The 20,142-nt window shown below is 41.4% G+C and overlaps 2 protein-coding genes across 3 annotated transcripts; both read right to left on the bottom strand.

The window, feature by feature from the left end:
• Positions 1-7: 7 nt before the first annotated feature.
• Positions 8-7,972, bottom strand: si:dkey-32e23.4 (dynamin-1-like protein). Of its 2 annotated transcripts, XM_070546062.1 has the most exons (18): positions 7,753-7,972; positions 7,219-7,365; positions 6,911-7,052; positions 6,716-6,754; positions 6,489-6,535; positions 6,313-6,384; positions 6,137-6,223; positions 5,895-6,057; positions 3,654-3,774; positions 3,193-3,531; positions 2,768-2,888; positions 2,515-2,670; positions 2,332-2,421; positions 2,142-2,240; positions 1,843-1,959; positions 1,645-1,754; positions 1,411-1,570; positions 8-1,331 (listed from the first exon to the last, which is right to left on the bottom strand). In XM_070546062.1, the coding sequence occupies exons 2-18, from the start codon at positions 7,318-7,320 to the stop codon at positions 1,275-1,277; spliced, it is 2,022 nt and encodes a 673-aa protein (XP_070402163.1). In that variant the 5' UTR covers positions 7,321-7,365; positions 7,753-7,972; the 3' UTR covers positions 8-1,274. The 2 variants fall into 2 exon arrangements, with proteins under 2 accessions (XP_070402163.1, XP_070402164.1); XM_070546063.1 differs by lacking the exon at positions 6,716-6,754.
• A 169-nt stretch (positions 7,973-8,141) lies between these two features.
• On the bottom strand, positions 8,142-19,948 carry ubl4a (ubiquitin like 4A). The gene is made up of 4 exons (XM_070546064.1): positions 19,711-19,948; positions 13,091-13,196; positions 12,807-13,009; positions 8,142-8,857 (listed from the first exon to the last, which is right to left on the bottom strand). Exons 1-4 carry the CDS (start codon positions 19,756-19,758, stop codon positions 8,750-8,752), a joined length of 465 nt encoding a protein of 154 aa, XP_070402165.1. The 5' UTR covers positions 19,759-19,948; the 3' UTR covers positions 8,142-8,749.
• Between the last annotated feature and the right edge of the window lie 194 nt (positions 19,949-20,142).

The following is a 20,142-nucleotide window of genomic DNA, read 5'->3' on the forward strand; positions in this document are numbered from 1 at the left end:
TCAGCCGTTTAACCAAAAGATGTCCATTGTTTCTGTTTAATTCTCAACATTTATCACAATTATTGGCAGGCAGGAACTCAGAGGCAGTAGACACCATAAATTACATTTAAATAATACAAAATATACATTTCTTCACTCCTGCACACAACACACACATGCAACCTTTAACAGTGGTCTTGGAAAAAGATACATCTCTAGACAGAACAAGATCGGTGCTAAGGTTTATGAAGCAATAAATAGTAATAAAAAAAAAAAAGAACCTGATCTTCCTGAGAAAGCCAGATTTGGAATAGCTGCTGTTGAGTGAAGCAAGCGACATTTAAAACTCAGTAACACGTAGGACTACAGACCTCCAGCTGAGCAGCAACTAAATGATGCAGAAAGGTAAGGATGTGTGGGGTTGCATGCAGGAAGTAGCAACCTGAGCTTTTTGTTCTTGGGGCAGTTCGTCTGCGTGAAGGTGTGGAATATTATAAAGAACCTTCTAGTTCTGCTTACTGTTAGGTTGTGTTTACAGTTTGGACATCTTTAAAACACAATAAAATTACTGCTTCAGTCTGCTGTTTAATGATCTATAATCTTTTTTCTTTGATAGGTACTATATAAATAAACTTTATCTGGATTTAAAGTCTGACAGATTCCATCTTTTTAAGCATTTTCCAAATATCACACCTGACTAAATACTGCAAGGTAACATCGAAATTGATGCAATAAATATTCCAGACAAGGAAAAACACGCCGGGAAGCTCCTTACTGACAAACCACAAAAAAGTACCAGTTTTAAAGCTCTGAATGTGCCGATATGTAAATCTGACAAATAAAGCTGCTATCGATTAGCCCTACAGAGATGGAAAAGCAATCTGCTGACGGGGTTTTTGACTTTACTTCTGTTTCTGCTGAGTAAAGGAGAGGTGCAACATCGATTCCTTCAGCACCTGCTCAACCGGGCCCAGAGGAAGTCTGTCAACACGGGTCGATCTAGACAAAAGTAGCTTAAATGATCCACATCTGATTTTCAGTCGTTCCACAAATACAGCAAAAAAACATTTTCACGATTCTAAAACCTTTTGTTTGTGGCTGAGTTTTTCCACATTTTCACCATTGGCCTGTGGGTTTAATGAATTTTCTCTCTATAACACCCACAAGCTCCATGCTAACTCATAATGTCATTTGTGATTGGTCCATGAGAAATCTGTGGCACTGCCACACACACATTCTCTACAGTAAACTCACACACTCTCATATTCTCAAACATCATCTGACAAATTCTTCTGCTACCACAGATGGGTCTCTCGGATCTCAGAGATGACGTTATTGGCTTTCTTAAGAGCCTAAGAGAAGGAAAAGAAACATTTCAGAGGTTTGTCAAGTTATTGGATTGTAAATAAAAACAAAACCTTTGGGTTTTACCTCGAGCATTTGTGCGACCTCTGTTCGCTGCTGAGCGGTGTCCTGTGACTCGATGAGTAGCTCATGAAGAAGAGGCTGCTTGTAGAGCTGACCCACCAGCTCGCTCTGCAGATGCTCCTTCACGTGGTTCACGAGGAAATGCATCACTGTTTTTGGCACACTGCAGATCCAAGTCAGAAGTCAGAAAACGACTATTGGGTGTGTTTTTCTGGATTATTTCCGGTCAAATTAAACCTGTCTTGGATGCTTTTGCGAACGATGAGGAAGTAGCTCTTGATGAGCCGCTGGATGACCTCACAGTCCCTCTGCTCCTTGGAGGTCAGCTTGCGGGACACAGGCAGCGCCTGGAAGAGAGGGAGCAAAGTTGAGCTTTGACAGCCTGCAAGATGTAAATCCTAAATGTTGTCTCCTCCTAACGATCCAATCACTCACTGTGTCAAGGAGGTTAATGGCCTGGCCTTTGCTTGGGCTGCTAAAGCCTGTGGCTGGAGTTTTCTCCTCTGCAGCCTTCTCGTTCTTCCAGCGTTTCCCTCCATCAACAGCTTCTGCCTGAGAGCCAGAAATCCAAGAAAGTCAAAGGGTAAAAGCAAACTTGGCTGGGAACCTGATTTATAATGCGTGGATGTGAAACATACAGACTTAGACTTTCCATAATGCGAGTGTTTTCTGCTAAGACAGAATGAGGGGGTGTAAAAAAATCGCTGCAGGAAACAAACAGAAGAAAAGACTACCTGCTGACTGTTGACAGATGCTGAGACCTGTGCTGCATCTGTGAAGTCGGGATGCTTTGTGTTGATGTAGGCGAGCTCTATGGCCACTAAATTATGCACCTAATGCAGAAAAAGTATCCAAATCACAATTAGGACTTGACTGTTTGATATGATTAATAAGAAGGATTATCTTTGCAGAGCTGAGGATTACCATTTCATTAGTAATCGGCAGGCGCTTCCTCAATAACCCAGTCACCACTTCCACAATAGAATCGTGCAATTTGGGAAATCGCAGAAGCTCCTTGAATAAACAAAGGGATGCCACTGTCACGATCAATGCAGCAGAGTTTTAAACCATCGATGCGTTAAAGTGAATCACTATTCCTCGGCTAACCTGTGTGCTAAAGGAGGAGCAGTGCTGAATGATCCTCTGCAGCTCTTCATGAACGAGCTCCACACAGCGGAGACTGGGCTCCACCAGACGCTTCATCTGCCGCTTTACCAGCAACTCAAAGGACACCTCGGGAACAAACAGAGCAGGCCGTGGTCCCTGCAGGACAAACACACACACACGGTTATCAATATGTCGGCTATCTTTCTAAAGGAGAACACTTGACCAGAGTAAATTTGTGCCAGCAGAAGCTCACCGTGGCGTTGCGGATGGCAGTGAGGATATCCAGATCAGTCAGACCTCCCAGGGGGTCGATGGACTGCAGCGTGCGGCCAAAAGTCTCGTGGAATATGTAACAGATCCGAGCACCGCCGCAGCTGCAGAGAGGAAGAGTTCAGCTGTGTGTTTTGGGCTTAACGGAGCCCTAATTAAATGCATTCAGCCCAAAAGGGTCAATATTAGCTCTCGACACATCCAAACGAATGAATCGCCTGGTATTGAGAGCTGAAGAGATGAAAGTCCCAAAAGAAGATGCTGGTAACACTTCAATTTACACTTATATTACCCTGAGGACGTTACAAACGCCACTGTGTAATAACTCAAGTTAATTGCTGATTCATGAAAAAAAAACCTTAATTATGTATGCTACATCAGTACCTACTCAAGCGAGGTGATACTCACAGCTCGGTTGTTTGGATGTGCCTGGCCGTTCCCTCTATAGTGTTGCAATAATCGCTGGCAAACTTGGTAACGATCTGCAGCAGCGTGGCACTGTGGTCCTCCACGGGCTGACCGTAGCCATTGAGCCGTGCCTGGTACTGCGCGCTCAGCACCGTCACTCGGGTTTTCAGTTCTGGCAGGCAGTCACGGATATGGTGCATGAGTAGTTTGCTCAGAGTTTTCGCCAGATAGCGTGAGCCAGCGCGGGATGCGAGCGAGGGGTAGTGGCGCTGCAGGAAGGTTTGTTCATCCTTCATCGAGTCCTCCAGGCTCTTCTGGGTATTGATGTCATGCTGGCTCCTGGAAAGAACAAAAACAGTTGACTTGGAGACGTTTCCAGGGTAACATGAATGTGTGACAGAATGGATATTGCTAACACAAGAGAGGCTTAAAACTTCAGAAGCAATTTCATAATTTCAAACCTGTTAACCACCCCGATAATCCCGAGCCTGACGGGAATGACTCGACCCAGAAGGACCTCCAGGGCATCTGTTCCTGCATCCATCAGGTCCAGTTTGCTGACCACCAGCAGCGTTCGACGACCTGACAGATACAGACAGGCAGTGGGAAAACGCTCCGTGATAAATGATGGAAACACACGCCTCACACTTTCACTGGGATGGATTTGAAGAAATAAGGAGAAAGGGTTTCTATATAGCGCCTTTCACGGTAAAAATCACAAGGCTTTTCACAAGAACAATAGAACTTCACTTTTTTTTAAATAAAACTAAAATTAAATTAAAAAAGAAAACATGGGAGCATGAAAAGAAGCTTGTGAGGAAGAAGAGGATGAGCAGATAAGCAAGCCTGAACAAGTGAATTTTCAGCTGCTTTTTAAAGGAGACCACTGAGCCCACTGATCTCAGGCTCAGGGGGAGAGAGTTCCAGAGTCTGGGGATCACAGCAGCAAATGATCTGTCACCTTTGGTCTTTAGCCTGGTGCTGCACAACCAGTAGGCTTTGATCACTGGACCTCAGGGACCTGCTGGGGGATGTAGGGACTAAGAAGTAGAAGTCCACCGATGGAGTTTTCCTATCACCGATACTGATGTCAATAGAGGTCATGGTTACCTGTTGGTCCATTTTCATGGCTGCTATCTAGACGTTTCCCATCTTATTCGTACACTAAAATGTCACTAACAACCAGTGATGGAAAAGTTACTTTAAAAAGTAATTAGTTACAGTTACTAATCACTTCAAAACGTAACTGAGTTAGTTACTGTGTTACAAAATTATAAAAGTAACTAATTACCAGGAAAAGTAACTATTGTATTAACTTTTTCATTAAAATACACAAGAAATCAGGATCCCTCTTAAAAAACGTACTACGTTTACTATAAGTTACTACAATATAAAGTACTAAATTGTCTTGTAAATAATATAATGTAAGTACAATTGTTTATAGAGAACCGAATAACTGTAATAAATTGGCACTTAACAGAATGAACTACAAACAGGAAAGATTACTCAAATCTTAACTATTTAAATGTTGCTGTGTGATATGAAACAAGGTCACAATCAAATCAAAATCGATGATAGAATAATTTCTACATTTTTAACAGACCAGAGGTGAATCTACATGAGAAAGATTCATGAGAATAAATTCCTCACAACTGATGAGGAGCTCAGTCTGATCTTCATTCAGCTGTAGAAAGGTCCCAGCCATCCACTTTTAATAAAGTTTAAGCAAGTCTGCCACAGCTTAGACATCTCATGGAGTTTTAAAGGAGGTTTACAGTTGGATGTTATCTGTGTAAAGATGGTAGGAGATTCCTTAAAAGAGCCCAGGATGTGTTGGAAAGGGAGCAAATAAAGGAGGAAGAGTAGAGGCCCTAGCACAGAACCTTGTGGTACACCATGGTAGAGGAGGGTGGAGGAGGACTGAAACATGGAGACGGCCACAGAGAAAGAACGCTCAGACAGACAAGAGGAGAACCACTCCAGAGTAGTTCCTGATAAGCCTACTCAGTCTCTCAGCCTCTCCAGTAGCAGGTGATGGTCAACAGTGTCAAAGGCTGTAGTCAGGTCCAGCAGGACCAGAACAGAACAGTCCCCTGCATCACTGTGGGTCAGAAGGTCATTAGAGACCCTAAGAAGAGCTGTTTCAGTAGAATGAGCTCTACGAAAACCTGACTGGAAGCTATCATAGATGTTATGTTCATCAAGAGCAGCTGTGAGTTGTTTAGCCACAACCTTTTCCTAGATCTCGGAGATGAACAGAAGTTTAGAGATGGGTCTGAAGCTGCTTTGGAAAAATGAGTCAAGACTTGTTTTTTAAGAATTGGGTGGATTACATCGTTCTTAAAATAAGCAGCAAACTGACCAGAAACCAGGAGCAACAACTATAGTGTAAATAAAGATTAATGAAGCAAGATTTGACACAGATTCAGCTATACTCATCTCTAGTCACTGTGCACAACAAGCACTTCCATAAGATCCTGCTAAACTGCCTGATCATTATTATTATAATGTAATATAAATGTTTACTATTGATTGATCTACTCTTAAAAATGCATAATGACCACAAAGTTAATTTTTAAAGTGACTGTTAACTGTAAAGACTAATAGCCCAAGTGGATTAAACTCTTCCTACATGATTAATAATTTAAAATGCACTTAAGGAGAAGACACGTTTGCTGATATGGAAAAGGAGAGAATCTAACCATCTGGATCAACTTCACGAGCCAATTTCAGAGCATCAGAGGTGGCCAAGTCAGAGTTGGCAGGGGACACAGCCAGGATGAGGGAGTTTGGATTGGAGATGAAGGATAAGATCATCTCCTGAACTTGAGTCTCAATGTCTTCTGGCTGATCTCCAACAGGAACCTGAAGAGGTAACGGTGAAAGCCATCATTACAGGATACAAAGACCAATCAGAACTGATGACACTCTAGTGTCTTCTTACCTTAGTGATCCCGGGTAAATCGACCAGAGTGAGATTAAGAACATTGGGGGAGAAAATCTTTAAATATATAGGCTCAGGACTGATTCCCTAGGAAAGATGAAAAAGAATCATCAAATATGTATGTCAAAAGAACATGTTTCTGCCGTCGTGAGTCCACACAAAAGCAATTTTGGCACCTTGTTGTCACCCAGGCTTCGCTCGGTCTCTGCTACAATTTCCTGACAGATTTCCTGAAAATCTGTGAAAATCTAAAAGACAGGAAAAAGACCGAAAGACAATTAAACTCAGCAAAGATGTAAAAAAAAAAAAAAAAAGGGTGGCGACATACTCTGACATTTCAAGGTAAACACACCTGGCTCTTGCAGTGTATGAATGTGCCCCATTCTTCAGCTTTTACACCTAAATAAACAGGAGTGAGAGTTATTTACTTTACAAAAAGAGAGCTTGGGTCACAACATGAACACAAACGTTACAAATCCACTACTGAGATCATGCTAGAATTATTTGAACGTGAATGGGTTAACAAAGGAATGAATAAGGAAAGTCCAAAGATAAGTTCATGCAGAATTATTCTGAGACCTGGGTAGCTGTTTTTGGAGTTTTGTTTAACCACATTTCCTAAAAAGCAGAAGGAAGAAGAAACGCTGTGTTAGCAAAGATCAACAAGAAAGTTGAAGTCAGAGCAGCATCCATGCCTATTTTATAACAGCTGACTGCTTGTGTTTATCTAAAACTACTTTAGTCTGACACACAAATAGATTTATAGCTGGGTACCATTCTCAACCTTTAGCCGCTCCTTCAGGGGAGACACATTAATCAGCTGCAGCACCAGAGGTCGTCTTGTGACGATTCCTGATCCTCGGGGCAAGAAGTCCCGTCCCACCAGACTTTCCAGCACTGAGCTCTTTCCACTGCTCTGTTATGACACACAAGGTAATCAAATGGACAGACAAGACATCTGCAAGGTTTATTATGGAGATGTCTTGTACCGTTTTCCCTTCAGAATAACTTCAGTTCCTGATCATTGAAGGCAATGCATTATTTTAATTGTTTCATTTCTTGATTTTTGTTCTCTGACTGACCTGAGATCCAACCACAACTATCTGGGGTAGCTGTATGATATCTGCTCCAACAGTCAGAAAGACTTCCTGTAGCCGGTTGATGGTGGGAATCAGAGTTTCCATCCTTTCAGTAACAACGGACACACCCACTGAATGTGTAAAAATGAGCTGAAAGGAAGTAGCACAACTGATTTAACATTTATAGGGAATAAAAACGGAACTGATGAAGACTGGGCTGGCAAAAGCGGCGAATAAAAGTACACTTTTCTAAGGACACTGTTGCTGCATCAGAGGGAAGGGGTCCTGATGAGAGGGGGTGTAGCACCCCAGTCCCCTTCAGAGCAACACGATATAATACACAGGTCATTCGGATTAAAACAGTTTATGATAATGGTAGTGAGCCTAGACGTATTTAGCCATGCAATAAATGGTGGCATCGGAAGCCGAGCGACTAGATTTTATCACCAACACAAGCTAGCTCAAGACAGGAAGTAAATGATGTTGAAGCTGTGTGCTAAGGCTAGTTCCGCCGCCAAAAGGATGTTTTATACTCACCTTTCAACAAAAACCCTCTCCTATTCAGCTCGTCCGATTCTCATACTTCAAAAGGAAAGACGTGAGTGTTCAAATAACCGCATTTTAGCCGAACTGATATCCAATATTAGCAGCAAAATGTCCGGAACGTTGGTTAACCGGAGTCGGTAACCTTTGATTCTACCATCAATCTGATTGGTCACAAAATAGACGTCACGATCATCCTCGTTTAGCTGATTGGTTAAGAGCATCGTTTAGTCCCGCTTTCTGAAGTCCCCTTTTAAAAGACTTTAATTTTCTTTTATTAAACACTCAGATTATTTTACATTCTCAAAAGTACTGAAGTTTTTTTTTGAAGACGTGATATTTTTTTGTGAATTTAAAATAATCAGTAAAATAGAAACATGAGAAAACATGACTTGTTTTAATTTTTGTTTATATAAACATATTTACAGATCATACAGTAGGTTAGAGATATAACAAGTTCGTTTTCACAAACCCTAAATAGAAAACCCCCGTCATCACTTCACACAGACATTAATAATAAATAATGTCCCCTGGGATTTGTAGCAGCCAGAGAACACGTGAAAACAACAGCATAAATGGATTCCTTTGTGTTCAGATACGGTGTGATTAGGCTGAGTCATTACTTATAACATTAATGATAAGTGCCAGAGTAAAGCGGCCATGATTTCTGATCCAAGTCCTTTCTACGGGGAGAAAAAACAAAAAGCTGAGAAAAACAACTGTCACTGTTATCCGTGTACACGCACACACACACACACACGCACACACACACACACACACACACACACACACACACACACACACACACACACACACACACACACACACACACACACACACACACACACACACACACACACACACACACCTCTACAAATGAAGAATATACTGTATTTTCCACAGCCTCGCGCTCTAAACACTGCCTGCATCTTCCAGCACTGAGTGTCACCCCAAAAATCAATCAGAAAATTAGTTTAAAGTCATTAATTTATTAGTCCATGTATGAGGTGTCCACGCCCTCGCCATCTGGGTGAAGCAATCTCCCTGCCAAGCGTTCAATGTCATCAAGGCTGAGCTGTCGGAGGGAACGTTCGTAGTCCTTAAGAAAGAAAGGGGAGAAATCAGAATTAAGGAAGTTTGTTCTAAACTGTAATTAATTGTCTTGTGCGGAAGGTTCAGTGTATATAGTCTAATTAGATGTTCACAGTGCCAAAAAGAAGAGCTCTAAGCTGATGATTAATGCACAATGTGTTGTTTTTACAGTGAACTCCTCTCTCAGCACAACTCTGTTATTAATACATCAGTTACAATGAATTAGGTAAAACAGCAAATAAAAAATGGCAGACTCAGCAGCTCCTTCAAACTCAGGGACAAGGAGGAGTTGAAAAGAGTGCAGAGAGAACTGAGGAGACTGATAAGGAATGGGAAAGACACCTACAGGCAGAGGATGGAGAACCAGCTTCAGCAAAGCAATGTGAGTGAAGTCTGGAGAGGCCTTAGAACCATCTCAGGTCATAAACATCAGAACTCTCTGCCTGTGAGGGATGTGAGGTGGGCTAATGAACTGAATCAATTCTTTAATAGATTTGACTCGGCTACGAGGCAGACCTCAACGTCGGCTGCTGACTCTCCCACCCTCTCTACCACTGTTTTACCTCTGACCTCTCACCCCTCCTCACCTTCAGTAACAGTATCTAGTACACACTTTACGCAAGGTCCTGGCTGGTCCCTCTCTACCACACAGGTGAGGGGGGAAATGAGGAGGATAAATGGCAGGAAGGCAGCGGGTCCAGATGGTATCAGCGCATGGGTGGTCAGGTCCTGCGCGGACCAACTGTGTGAGGTAATCGGGCACATTTTCAACCTGAGCCTGAGGCTGGGAAGAGTCCCAAAGCTCTGGAAAACATCTTGTGTAGTTCCGGTGCCAAAGACTTCACGCCCCAAGGATTTTAACAGCTACAGGCCGGTGGCTCTAACATCCCATCTTATGAAGACTCTGGAGCGGTTGGTTCTGGTTTGGCTTCGGCGCCTAGTGGGCTCTTCACTGTACCCGCTCCAGTTTGCCTATCAAACTGGCATTGGTGCTGATGATGCGGTCATCCACCTCCTGCATCGCTCGCTCGCTCACCTGGAGACTGTTGGGAGTACTGTGAGGATCATGTTTTTTGACTTCTCCAGTGCCTTCAATACCATTCTTCCCTCGGTTCTGAAGGACAAACTAGTGAACGTTGGAGTGGATCATCACTTCGCTACCTGGATTCTGGACTACCTTTCTGACCGACCACAGTATGTGAGGGCTCAGGGCTGTGTGTCGGATAGTGTCATCTGCAGCACGGGGGCCCCCCAGGGAACGGTTCTGGCTCCGTTCCTTTTTACCATCTATACTGCGGACTTCTCCTATAACTCAAATCAGTGCTTCTTGCAGAAGTTCTCGGATGACTCTGCGATTGTGGGTCTCATCAAGGATGGGGATGACAAGGAGTACAGGAGACTGACTCAGGACTTTGTGGACTGGTGCCAGCTGAACTATCTACAGATTAATGCCAGCAAAACTAAGGAGCTGGTGATAGACTTTCGTAGGCATAAGCATTCCTCGCTTCAACCACTGAGCATACAGGGCATGGACATTGAGACTGTGGACAGTTACAGGTACCTTGGGGTCCATCTGAACAATAAACTGGACTGGACTCATAATTCAGATGCCCTGTATAGAAAAGGGCAGAGTAGGCTGTACCTACTACGGAGACTGAGGTCATTTGGAGTAGTGGGCCCTCTCCTGAAGACCTTTTATGACTCTGTGGTGGCCTCGGCCATCTTTTATGGTGTGGTCTGCTGGGGCAGCAGCATGACTGCGGGGGATAGGAAGAGGCTGAACAGACTGATCCGCAGGGCCAGTTCTGTTCTAGGATGCCCCCTGGACCCTGTGGAGGTGGTGAGTGACAGGAGAATGACAGCTAAACTGTCATCCATGTTGGATAATATCTCCCATCCCATGCAGGTGACTTTGACAGCTATGAGCAGCTCTTTTAGTGGGAGACTGCGGCACCCAAGGTGTGGGACAGAGAGATTCCGTAGGTCTTTCCTCCCCACTGCTGTCAGACTTTACAACAAATCTGTCGGTTGAAGTGTACTCTGTATTTCTAGCTGTATCTAGTATGGTTATTATTTATTACTTTTTAACCCATTCTTAAGGTATAAACTGTCTATTGTATTGAGTTTATTTTATCTCATTGCGGTCGGTCTTATTGTATTTTAATGTTTTTCTCCCTCTTCAGCATAACTTTTACTTTTACTTTGCTTGGCTGTAAACGAAACAAATTTCCCACTTGTGGGACTAATAAAGGTCATCTTATCTTATCTTATCTTATCTTATCCTTCTCGCTGAGCAAGAGCAAAACGAGACAGGAGGGTGTGATTTGTTAAAAACTAAACAGCTACTGGACAAACATGCTGTTAACTACATTGAATACTGACAATGCTACTGAGCTCTAGAGGGGACATAGACAAAAAAAAATATTTTTTTCATATTCTAAGAAGCAGGATCCCAAGATAATTTTATATAAATAGACTTGAGATCTCCCAAAACAAATTCGGGATTAGGACTGAACCATCTAGCATCAAATTGCGATTTCAAACAAAGCCGTCACGTGATCGTCAAAGCAGTTTTTTTTGTTCTCAGCACTCCTAACTGATCCAGGATCTGTTGTATCAACTGTAATACACATCCAGGGTTTCCCCTGGGTTTTGAAGCGTAACAGTGGAAGCAGAGAGCGCCAGCGGGGGTGGGGTCCTGATGCTTGAGCTGACAAGAGACCCTTTTGGTCATTTTTCCTAATTTTCTTCCTTTTAATGGAGCTGCTACACCCAATTTTATCTATGGCTGTGGTCATCTGTTGCTTATTCTTTCCTCCACTTGACATCGATCGTGAGACGAATCGCCCACTTCCTGCAACTGCAGGAAGGGATTTACCGTAATAACACTAACTAGTTTTAATGGTGAAACTTTTCTTCTGTAAAAAAAATTTGAATTTTTCTAATGCCACAAACCACTGCAGAGTTACAGGAAATCATAGAACATGTTTAAAATGTGTCAGGGTTCAGTCTTAGGAGTGTTTTTATGAGAAAAAACATTTAAAAACAATTCTTACCTTTAGTTTTAATCCTTGCATTATTAGAATATTAGCTTTGATGGTATGATGTCATTTCCTGTCAGGTTTGTAAATGTTATAGCACATTTTGCTAAAGCTTGATTTGAAGAAACTCGTGGGCAACACTTTACAATAAGGGTTCCTTTATTAACATTAGTACATTAATAAACTAGTAAACAAAGTACCGTATTGGCCCGAATATAGGACGACCCCACATTTAAAAATTATTTTCAATGAAAAAAACCTCGTCTTATATTCGGGTCAACACGGTATTAACAACTATGCAGACACCCCCGTGGCCCGGACACTTAATGCTTAACAACAACAGTAACTTTAATAAAGGGAACCTTTCTTTATTAATACTTAATAATGCACTAAGTAACTTTAATAAAGGGACCCTTATTGTAAAGTGTTACCAAAACTGTGGATCAAGTTGGTTCTGTACCTTTCTCTTCAGCACAACTGACAAAGGTTTATGATGGGTCAGTCCTCCTGCATGCTCAGATCATTCCCTTCCCTTGCTTGAAAAATTGTTCCAAAATTAAAGTTGAACCCACATCTTTTTTATCTGTGAATTCAATGCCGTTCGGCGAGTCTCAAATAAAAATTTGGGCAACGTAATTATCTTTTCCTTAAATTGTCCAGCCCTGGTCGGGATCTCGCAAAACAAAGTCGGAAATAACAATAAATAAAGTTTCTGTCCCCTCTAGAGTTCAGTATAATGCACACTCACTGTTAGCGTAAAATATGCACACTTAAAAATGTAATCTAAATGCGAAGCCTTTCAGCCTGTATTTAATGCTACTGTTAATATCTGTTATCCTCCTGCTTGTCCATAGATTAACATTTACTATAGACAGGTTACCATGTTAAAAACCAACAGGTGATGTATTTTAATACCTTCATAAGCTGCTCGTAGACTTTAGCTGCATCTGCTGGACTGAAGTGTCTGGCTAGTATAGTGGACACAGTTTGCCACACTCCTGCCTGTGGGCTGCAGCTGCTGCTGCTGCTGGGAACTCCACTCCAGTCTACCAAAGGACGGGCAATCAGGTGCAACTTAGCATCTGGTCCAATGGAGTAATGACGCAGTTTGTGATCATCTAAAGGAAAGAAATGTTATAATATATATATATTATTACAGTAGTTGGAAATATCTAAATTAATTTCTCAAGCAACTCTACCTGCGAGCAATCTTCCTTTGTAGAGTAACCGCTGCCGGTTTACAGGTATCTTCAGCTGCTCGAACAAAAGCTCCTTCACTGAAGAGACTTTGTCATTTTCAGAAACCTACAAGATGAACCACACAATGATTTAACGACAGGCCTCTTTATATTTCATGCCACCTTGTCTTCTCTCTCCTTTATCTTGCTGTCTGTTACCCAGATATAGATCTCACAGAATCCAATCTCCAGGGAAGTCTGAAATCCCCAAAATTATCTGCGCCACATGCACAGACTTTTCTTTGTGCAGAAGTCTTTTCTGGGTGCAAGACTTATAATGGGTGTGTGCTACATCATAATTCTAACAGATGCAGATTAAAAAGAAAAGTGATGGATATTGTTTTAGTCTTTTGACAGATAAGATAAGGAGGTGGGCTTTAATAAAAACAACCAATAAATCTGTGTCATATGTCATTTTGAGCCTATTTAACTGTTCTTTTAAACAGTCTTGTGTTCTTACATGTTTTGTTGAAAAGACTGTTCTTTTAGTGGTTTTCTCACATTTTTCACTCACATCTAGGAGAGAAAGACAGGGGCCTTGTTCTCACCAACCAAAAGGGTGCTTATTTAATTGCAAGAAGCCTAAAACATACACATAAACATGACTGTGCTAAACAATTTATATAATAGGTTGATTGGTTTTAAACATACAGGTAATAGGCCTAATTAAAAGTGCAATGTGTAAGAACAGAGTAAGAATTTTACAGTGAGAAAATCTCAAAAGAGATTAATGTTTCAGTCACTTTGGAAGGGAGGTTATACTGAAACGTATTTCAGATGGTCAGTTTTTCTCCTTTCAAAACAAAGGAAGGAGGAATGTAACTGTTAACCATCAGTTAGTGTGGGGTTTCTGTACCTCCTGCAAGCTAATACCGCATCACTGATGACTGTCATTTAATGACGGCACGCAAAAAGCTCCAGAGTTGTTTAAAGTGGTTGCAGTAACCAAAGATTACCACAGGATGCCATTTTTACTTCCCTTCTACATAATGCACATTTAAAAGAGATCTATGTTGGCTCTCATAAACAACACCTAATAAACAAAACTTTAAAGAGCAAGTAATCGTGCTGTAGACACATGAAATCAATAATTTGGCACTTTACTACATCTTAGTTCAAATTTAAAGAGCAAGTCACCCCAAATCACCTTTATTTTTTGCTGATAAGCTATATAAATGAATGTCTAATCGTGCTGTAGACACATGTAGTTAATAAATTGTTACTATAGTGCATCTTAGTTAAAATTTAAATATTCTGCCTATAACTGTCAGTGTTGTGCCGCCTTCAGGTAAAAACTCTGCACTGCATTTGAATTTAAATCTGCCATCGCTATTGGCTAAAAGGTACCTAATGATGTTAGCTGGTACATTATGATGTCACAATGCCGTTGTGAGCCTGTGTGTGTGTGTGTGTGTGTGTGAGAGAATACATTTGTTAGTGGCTCCACCGTCTCAGTCAGCCAGGCAACATCATTTGTTGCATTTTTCAAACAGGAAGTGGGAGTGGAGTAAGAGTCTGGTAGGGGGTGACTTGGGCCATTTCTCAATATGCATACTTGTCCGAACTAGTGTATTCATGTCCTTGAGAAACGTCATCAACGATGGCCCAAGGACTGTTCCAACCCTAAGTATGCATAACGGCAAGTTCGTTCAAAGTTCCTGGATGTGTTCTTGCTCCTCCCATTGTATCCAGGATGCATCAATGCATCACTCTGTGGACTTGGGACAGCAAAGTTTCCCACAATGCATTGCATCATAAACCATTAAACTCTGAAAGTCAGAGGAGAAAGCTAATAACTAATGTTTTATATCAAAAATTTAAATAAGATAGCTAAAATTGTCTGCTATTGTAAAGAATCATGTGTAAACTGTAAAATTTTCTGTGTTTGGGTCTTACCTTTCACGATCCTTCAAAATGCTAGTTAGCTAACCCACTATCAAAATAAAAGCATGGTAGGTCTGTTCTGATGAAAAATAAACTTTTTCATTTTTTGTTATTTAAGAAACAAACTAGACTTTTATTTTAATGTCGGGTCGTTTTTTTTAACTGTAGCAAGAAGCAGCGCTTGTTGCCAGGACACAATGGAGTATGGTTCTGTTCCAAATGCCGCCCTCATCTTCCCATACTTGGTAGAACAGACTTTATGGTGTCCTTGCCAAGAACACACTTGTCTAGTACACAAGAACGTACTAGCGTCCTTGAGAATTGTGAAACGGCACAGGGGTCTCATTTATAAAACATTGCGTAGAATCCTTACTAAGACCGTACTTAAGCTCAGCAAAAAAAAAAAAAAAAGTACTTACGTACATTACGTAGGTTTGTAACCTATAAAACATGGAGTACGCACAGCTTCACGCAATCTCCGCCTTATAAATCAGAGACCAACTAGAAAGGTTCACAGCTGTTTCTGAGTCACATCTTGCCCTTAACACGCCCACTTTTTGCCATGAATGGTCAATGCAAATTGCCTTGTGGATCTCCTGCATATACATAAGCTGGCTCGTTGCAGCAGTCCACCATTAAGATCATGACTGCAGATCCTGGAGGTGCTATTTCACAAGCAGAAATTGAGGTACTTCCAGGTGATGTCAAAAAATGAAAGGGAGTGCTTTTGCAAAACAATTAGAAAATCCACAGCGTTGCTGAAGCCGTCAATGCTGTGAGTTCTTCAGAGGGATCTGTGGCGGATATAAATAAATGGTCCGATAGGGATTCGATCCCCAGACTCCCAGGTAAAGGTCATACACGCTAACCAGTCAGCCAAACGGAGATCTCTCTTGGCCAAGTAGCCAGGGCGTATGATCAATCGGGTCACAGTGACAGGACGCTCACACTGTCACAGACGCATGACATTCTGATCAAAGCCTACTGGTTGTGCAGCGCACCAGGCTTAAGACCAAAGGTGACAGATCATTTGCTGCTGTGGCCCCCAGACTCTGGAACTCTCTCCCCCTGAGCCTGAGATCAGTGGACTCCTTTGAAAAGCAGCTGAAAACTCACTTGTTCAAAGTGGCTTTTGTTTGACCTTCACCACTCTCTTTATTCTGCTCTCCCCACCTATTCCACCTTCCTCAGGATCCACTGATTTCCCTCTTTCCTATTCACTCCCTCTCTCTTTCTTAACATTTTTTTAATCACAATTGTCTATTTTTTGCTCATTTTAAATATATTTTTAAACATTTTCTAAATTCTTTTTTATATTTTTACATTTTTTTGTTTTTGTGAAGCGCCTCGTGATCTTTATCTTGAGAGGTGCTATAGAAATGATATTTTCTTCTTCTTCTTTAGTCACATCCCGCCCTCACCACACCCACTTACTGCCATAAATAGTCAATGCAAAGTGCCTTGTGAATCTCATGCATATTCATAAGCCGGCTGTTGCAGCGCTCCGCCAATGACATGGCGACTGTAGATCAAGGCAGATCAAGGAAGCACAATTTCACAGAAGCAGAAATTGAGGTACTAGTGGGTGAGGTGGAGAAATGAAAGGAAAACAAATAAGAGAAAATCCTTGGAGAGGCACAGCGTTGCTGAAGCCGTCAATGTTGTGAATTCTTCAGAGATCTGTGGCGGATATAAAAAAAATGATCTGATAAGGATTCGATCCCCAGACTCCCGGGTGAAAGTCACACGCGCTAACCAGTCAACCAAACAGAGATCTCCCTTGTACAAGTAGCCAAGGTGCATGATAAATCGGGTCACAGACGCATGACATTCTGTCTCAATCTGTCCCCCTGCTGATATTCTGCATTCCATATCCTGCGCTTCAGGCTGTGTGTGTGTGTGTATGCGTGTGTGTGTGTGCGTGTGTGTGTTTGTGTGTGTGTGTGTGCGTGCGCGGGTGTGTGGGGGGTCTTGTTCTGTGTGAAAACGAAGCAGTACAAGTGATAATGCTGCAGAATTTCATAATGTTATCCTTCTCAGCAGCAGCACTGCAGGTGCTCTCCATGTCCAAAATGTGCGTAAGCCAGGTCCTTAGTCAACTTAAAGTTGCGCACAATTTTCCGCAAAGTTTTCTTTCATGAATTCCAAAGTTTGCGTGGAAAATTGCTTGCGCAGTTTTCCAACCCCGTTGTGCGTGGCCCCTGGACTTTAAATATTCTGACTAAAACTGTCAGTGTTGTGCCGTCGTCCGGTAAAACCTCTTCACTACATTTAAATTTAAACCTGCCACTGCTATTGGCTAAGAGGTATGCAATGACGTTAGCTAGTACATTTTGATGTCACAATGCTTTTGTGAGCCTGTTTGTGTTTATTTGTTAGCGGCTCCGCTCTCTCGGTCTGCCAGGCAACAGCATTTGTTGCATTTTTCAAAGATGAAGTGGGAGTAACGTGAATTTCTTGTAGGGGGTGACTAACTCTTTAAAAAGCAAGTTGCAGGTAACATATTTTTTTCTAATTCATATAAAATGCTGTCCAAACATACTCTTTGAAATGCTTATTGTGGATATTTGGTTTAAAAACAGCAGTTTTCTAGTAAAAAGTGGCCTCTCTCAGCAAAGCTTCTAAAAAGGCTCTTTTTTTCTAAATCTGAACCTCTGATGTAACCAAAGGGAGTTAGAAGCTAGGCGCTGCCTCAGCTCTGTGTGGAGAGTGGGTAGTTTTAGGGTAGAGCGGTCATGTTATCCAGTCAGCGTGTGTGTTTACTAGTTTTGGATTGTGTTCATGTTGATAAACTATAGTTTGTGAAGGCTGTACCAACTCCAGCCTTTCTGGACATCGAGTCCACGGGTTTCCAGATAAGAGAAACTACGCCTCTATCTCACATGCCTGAGGGCGTTTTGTGCAGCTGAAAAGACGGGACTTCTGTAGCCCAAATCGGTTGGTACAGAGACAGGGAGGTCTGCGCTGGGCTCTGGAGACCCGTGGCAGGGTTTAAAAAAGTACATTCAGATTTCTGGAACTCAGATCACCGTCAGAACCAGGTCAGAACCGACCACCAGAAGAGACAGGCGGCTCAGCGGGCCAGCTGTTTTTTTTTTTGGTCCATCATAAGTATAATTACAAACATTTAAAGTTTCCTCTGTGTCAGAGCCGACATTAGGATCTACATTTTTCTCTAGATTAAGCTAACAGGACCCCGTCGGCTGACTTGGTTTGGCAAAGAAATAAAAAAAAAACTCTCTCACAAAAATGACTCTAAAAGCCTAAATAATTTATGAATGTGTAAAAAAAAGTTTAAAACGAGTTGCTATTATGTTTCTCTAAACATTGGTTTATTTGAGTCTCTAACCTGCAATTTGCTCTTTAAGCAAAAGCATTATTTATTTGTGGTGTTTTAATCCAGCTAAATATACAAACTTATACTCATTACTGCACCACAGTTGTGTTTTTTGTACAGGATTAAATAATGTAGAATAATTACTAGCCTGTTATAATTTTTGCTGCATTTTCACACCAGAAAATGGTTAAAAGCAGAGACAGAAGACTGGTTCTTTGTGTGAGTTTGGATATAAGGACAGGAAGCACTGAGAGGAAGTAAAAGAAGCACAAGCAACTGAGACGAAAGTGACGCAGTAACAAAGTTTAGGCAATTAACTTTGCATCAACTTCATGTATCATTTTTTAAATAAACTCACTGTTGGTAATGACATTTTCTGTTTATTTAGGAAACAGAGAAGGGTATTATAGACAGGTTTCTCGAGTCGCTAGCAAACATTAATGAGACTGGATTCAGCCAGAGGGAAGAATAATGAGATTCTTTAAGCTGCCGACTCAAAAATGAAACGAATTTCAATGAATATGTTATTCTGAAGGGCAAAGTTTAAATCAGGCTTGTGAGAAATGTAAATGACAACTTTTGAATTTGCTCACCGTGATTTCGTTGTCCTAATTTACATAAATTAGAAAATGTCTCGGCTGTGGTGCGCTGTTGGCTCAAACCCCAGACCTACTTAAATCTGTAAAATCATTATAAACAAGAAATTAAAAGCGTATCAATTATTTCTGTGTGTAGTAACACGGGATTGAGTTACGCAAGATCAGACTCTTCACATCTTAAAGACAAAGGTAGACGCCACAATGATTTGGGAATTTAGTTTACCTCAGCTATTAAAATACAACCTTTTGATTGTCACGCGACGGTGCTTTAAAAGATCGAAGTGTTTACAAATGAGTAAACACATCTAATTTCCAAATGTTGAAATTGAATGGAATCTGCACGTTTACGAATTAAAAACGGAATGCTTTGGTTTAAAAACTAAAGTTCTGGGTGATTTCCCTGTTACGATCACCATAGCAACCATACTCCAAGCTAACATTTGTCCAAGTCATACAGTCACGCACAACCTTCCACTTTAATAAATACAACCAATAAAGCATAAAAACGTGCATTTTTAAGGCCTCCTGTGACATTAGTGTTAACTAGCAGGACAGCTTCGGTAGAGATAACGTTTAAACTCGTCTCAGATGTTTATGTTTAACCGGTTTAACCCCACATAACCTACATAGAATGGTGTGTTTTGTCTAATTTCCTGACTAAAGAAGCATATATGTTCTCCCTTTACTTGCAAACTAATATGATAAATAACCATCGGTGTGCTGGCTACACCGGCAGTTAGCATCATGATGCGTTAACTCACCTGAATGTTACATTCCAGTCCTGAAAGCGGCTTCACCGTGATAATCATTATGAGAGCCGCAAAAATATCAAACCAAACACACGCGAAGAGGTTCAAACTTTAAATGATTTAAAATGTACCCAAATAACGTTACTTTAGTGGTTGGTAACGAGCAAACAGATTGTTCTCTTCTCAGTGGAACGTCTTCTTCTTTTTTCTTCTTCTGCGACTCTCCTCTGTTTCTTCTGCAGCTACTGCTTGCTCTCAACTGACAACAGCGCCACCGTCTGGCAGGAATATCTCAGCCCTTCAAACAAAACTGGAAAACAACAGAAATCTGCATTTCAAACGTAGAAAATTATGTTTAAAAAATCACAATTGATTCAAACACACTTGTGAAAATCAGCATATTTCACCTGCAGTAGTCGTCTAACATCAAGCCTATTCTGTCCG

This window comes from Nothobranchius furzeri, chromosome 17 (genome assembly GCF_043380555.1).
Source record: "Nothobranchius furzeri strain GRZ-AD chromosome 17, NfurGRZ-RIMD1, whole genome shotgun sequence".
Taxonomy (NCBI): Eukaryota; Metazoa; Chordata; class Actinopteri; order Cyprinodontiformes; family Nothobranchiidae; genus Nothobranchius; species Nothobranchius furzeri.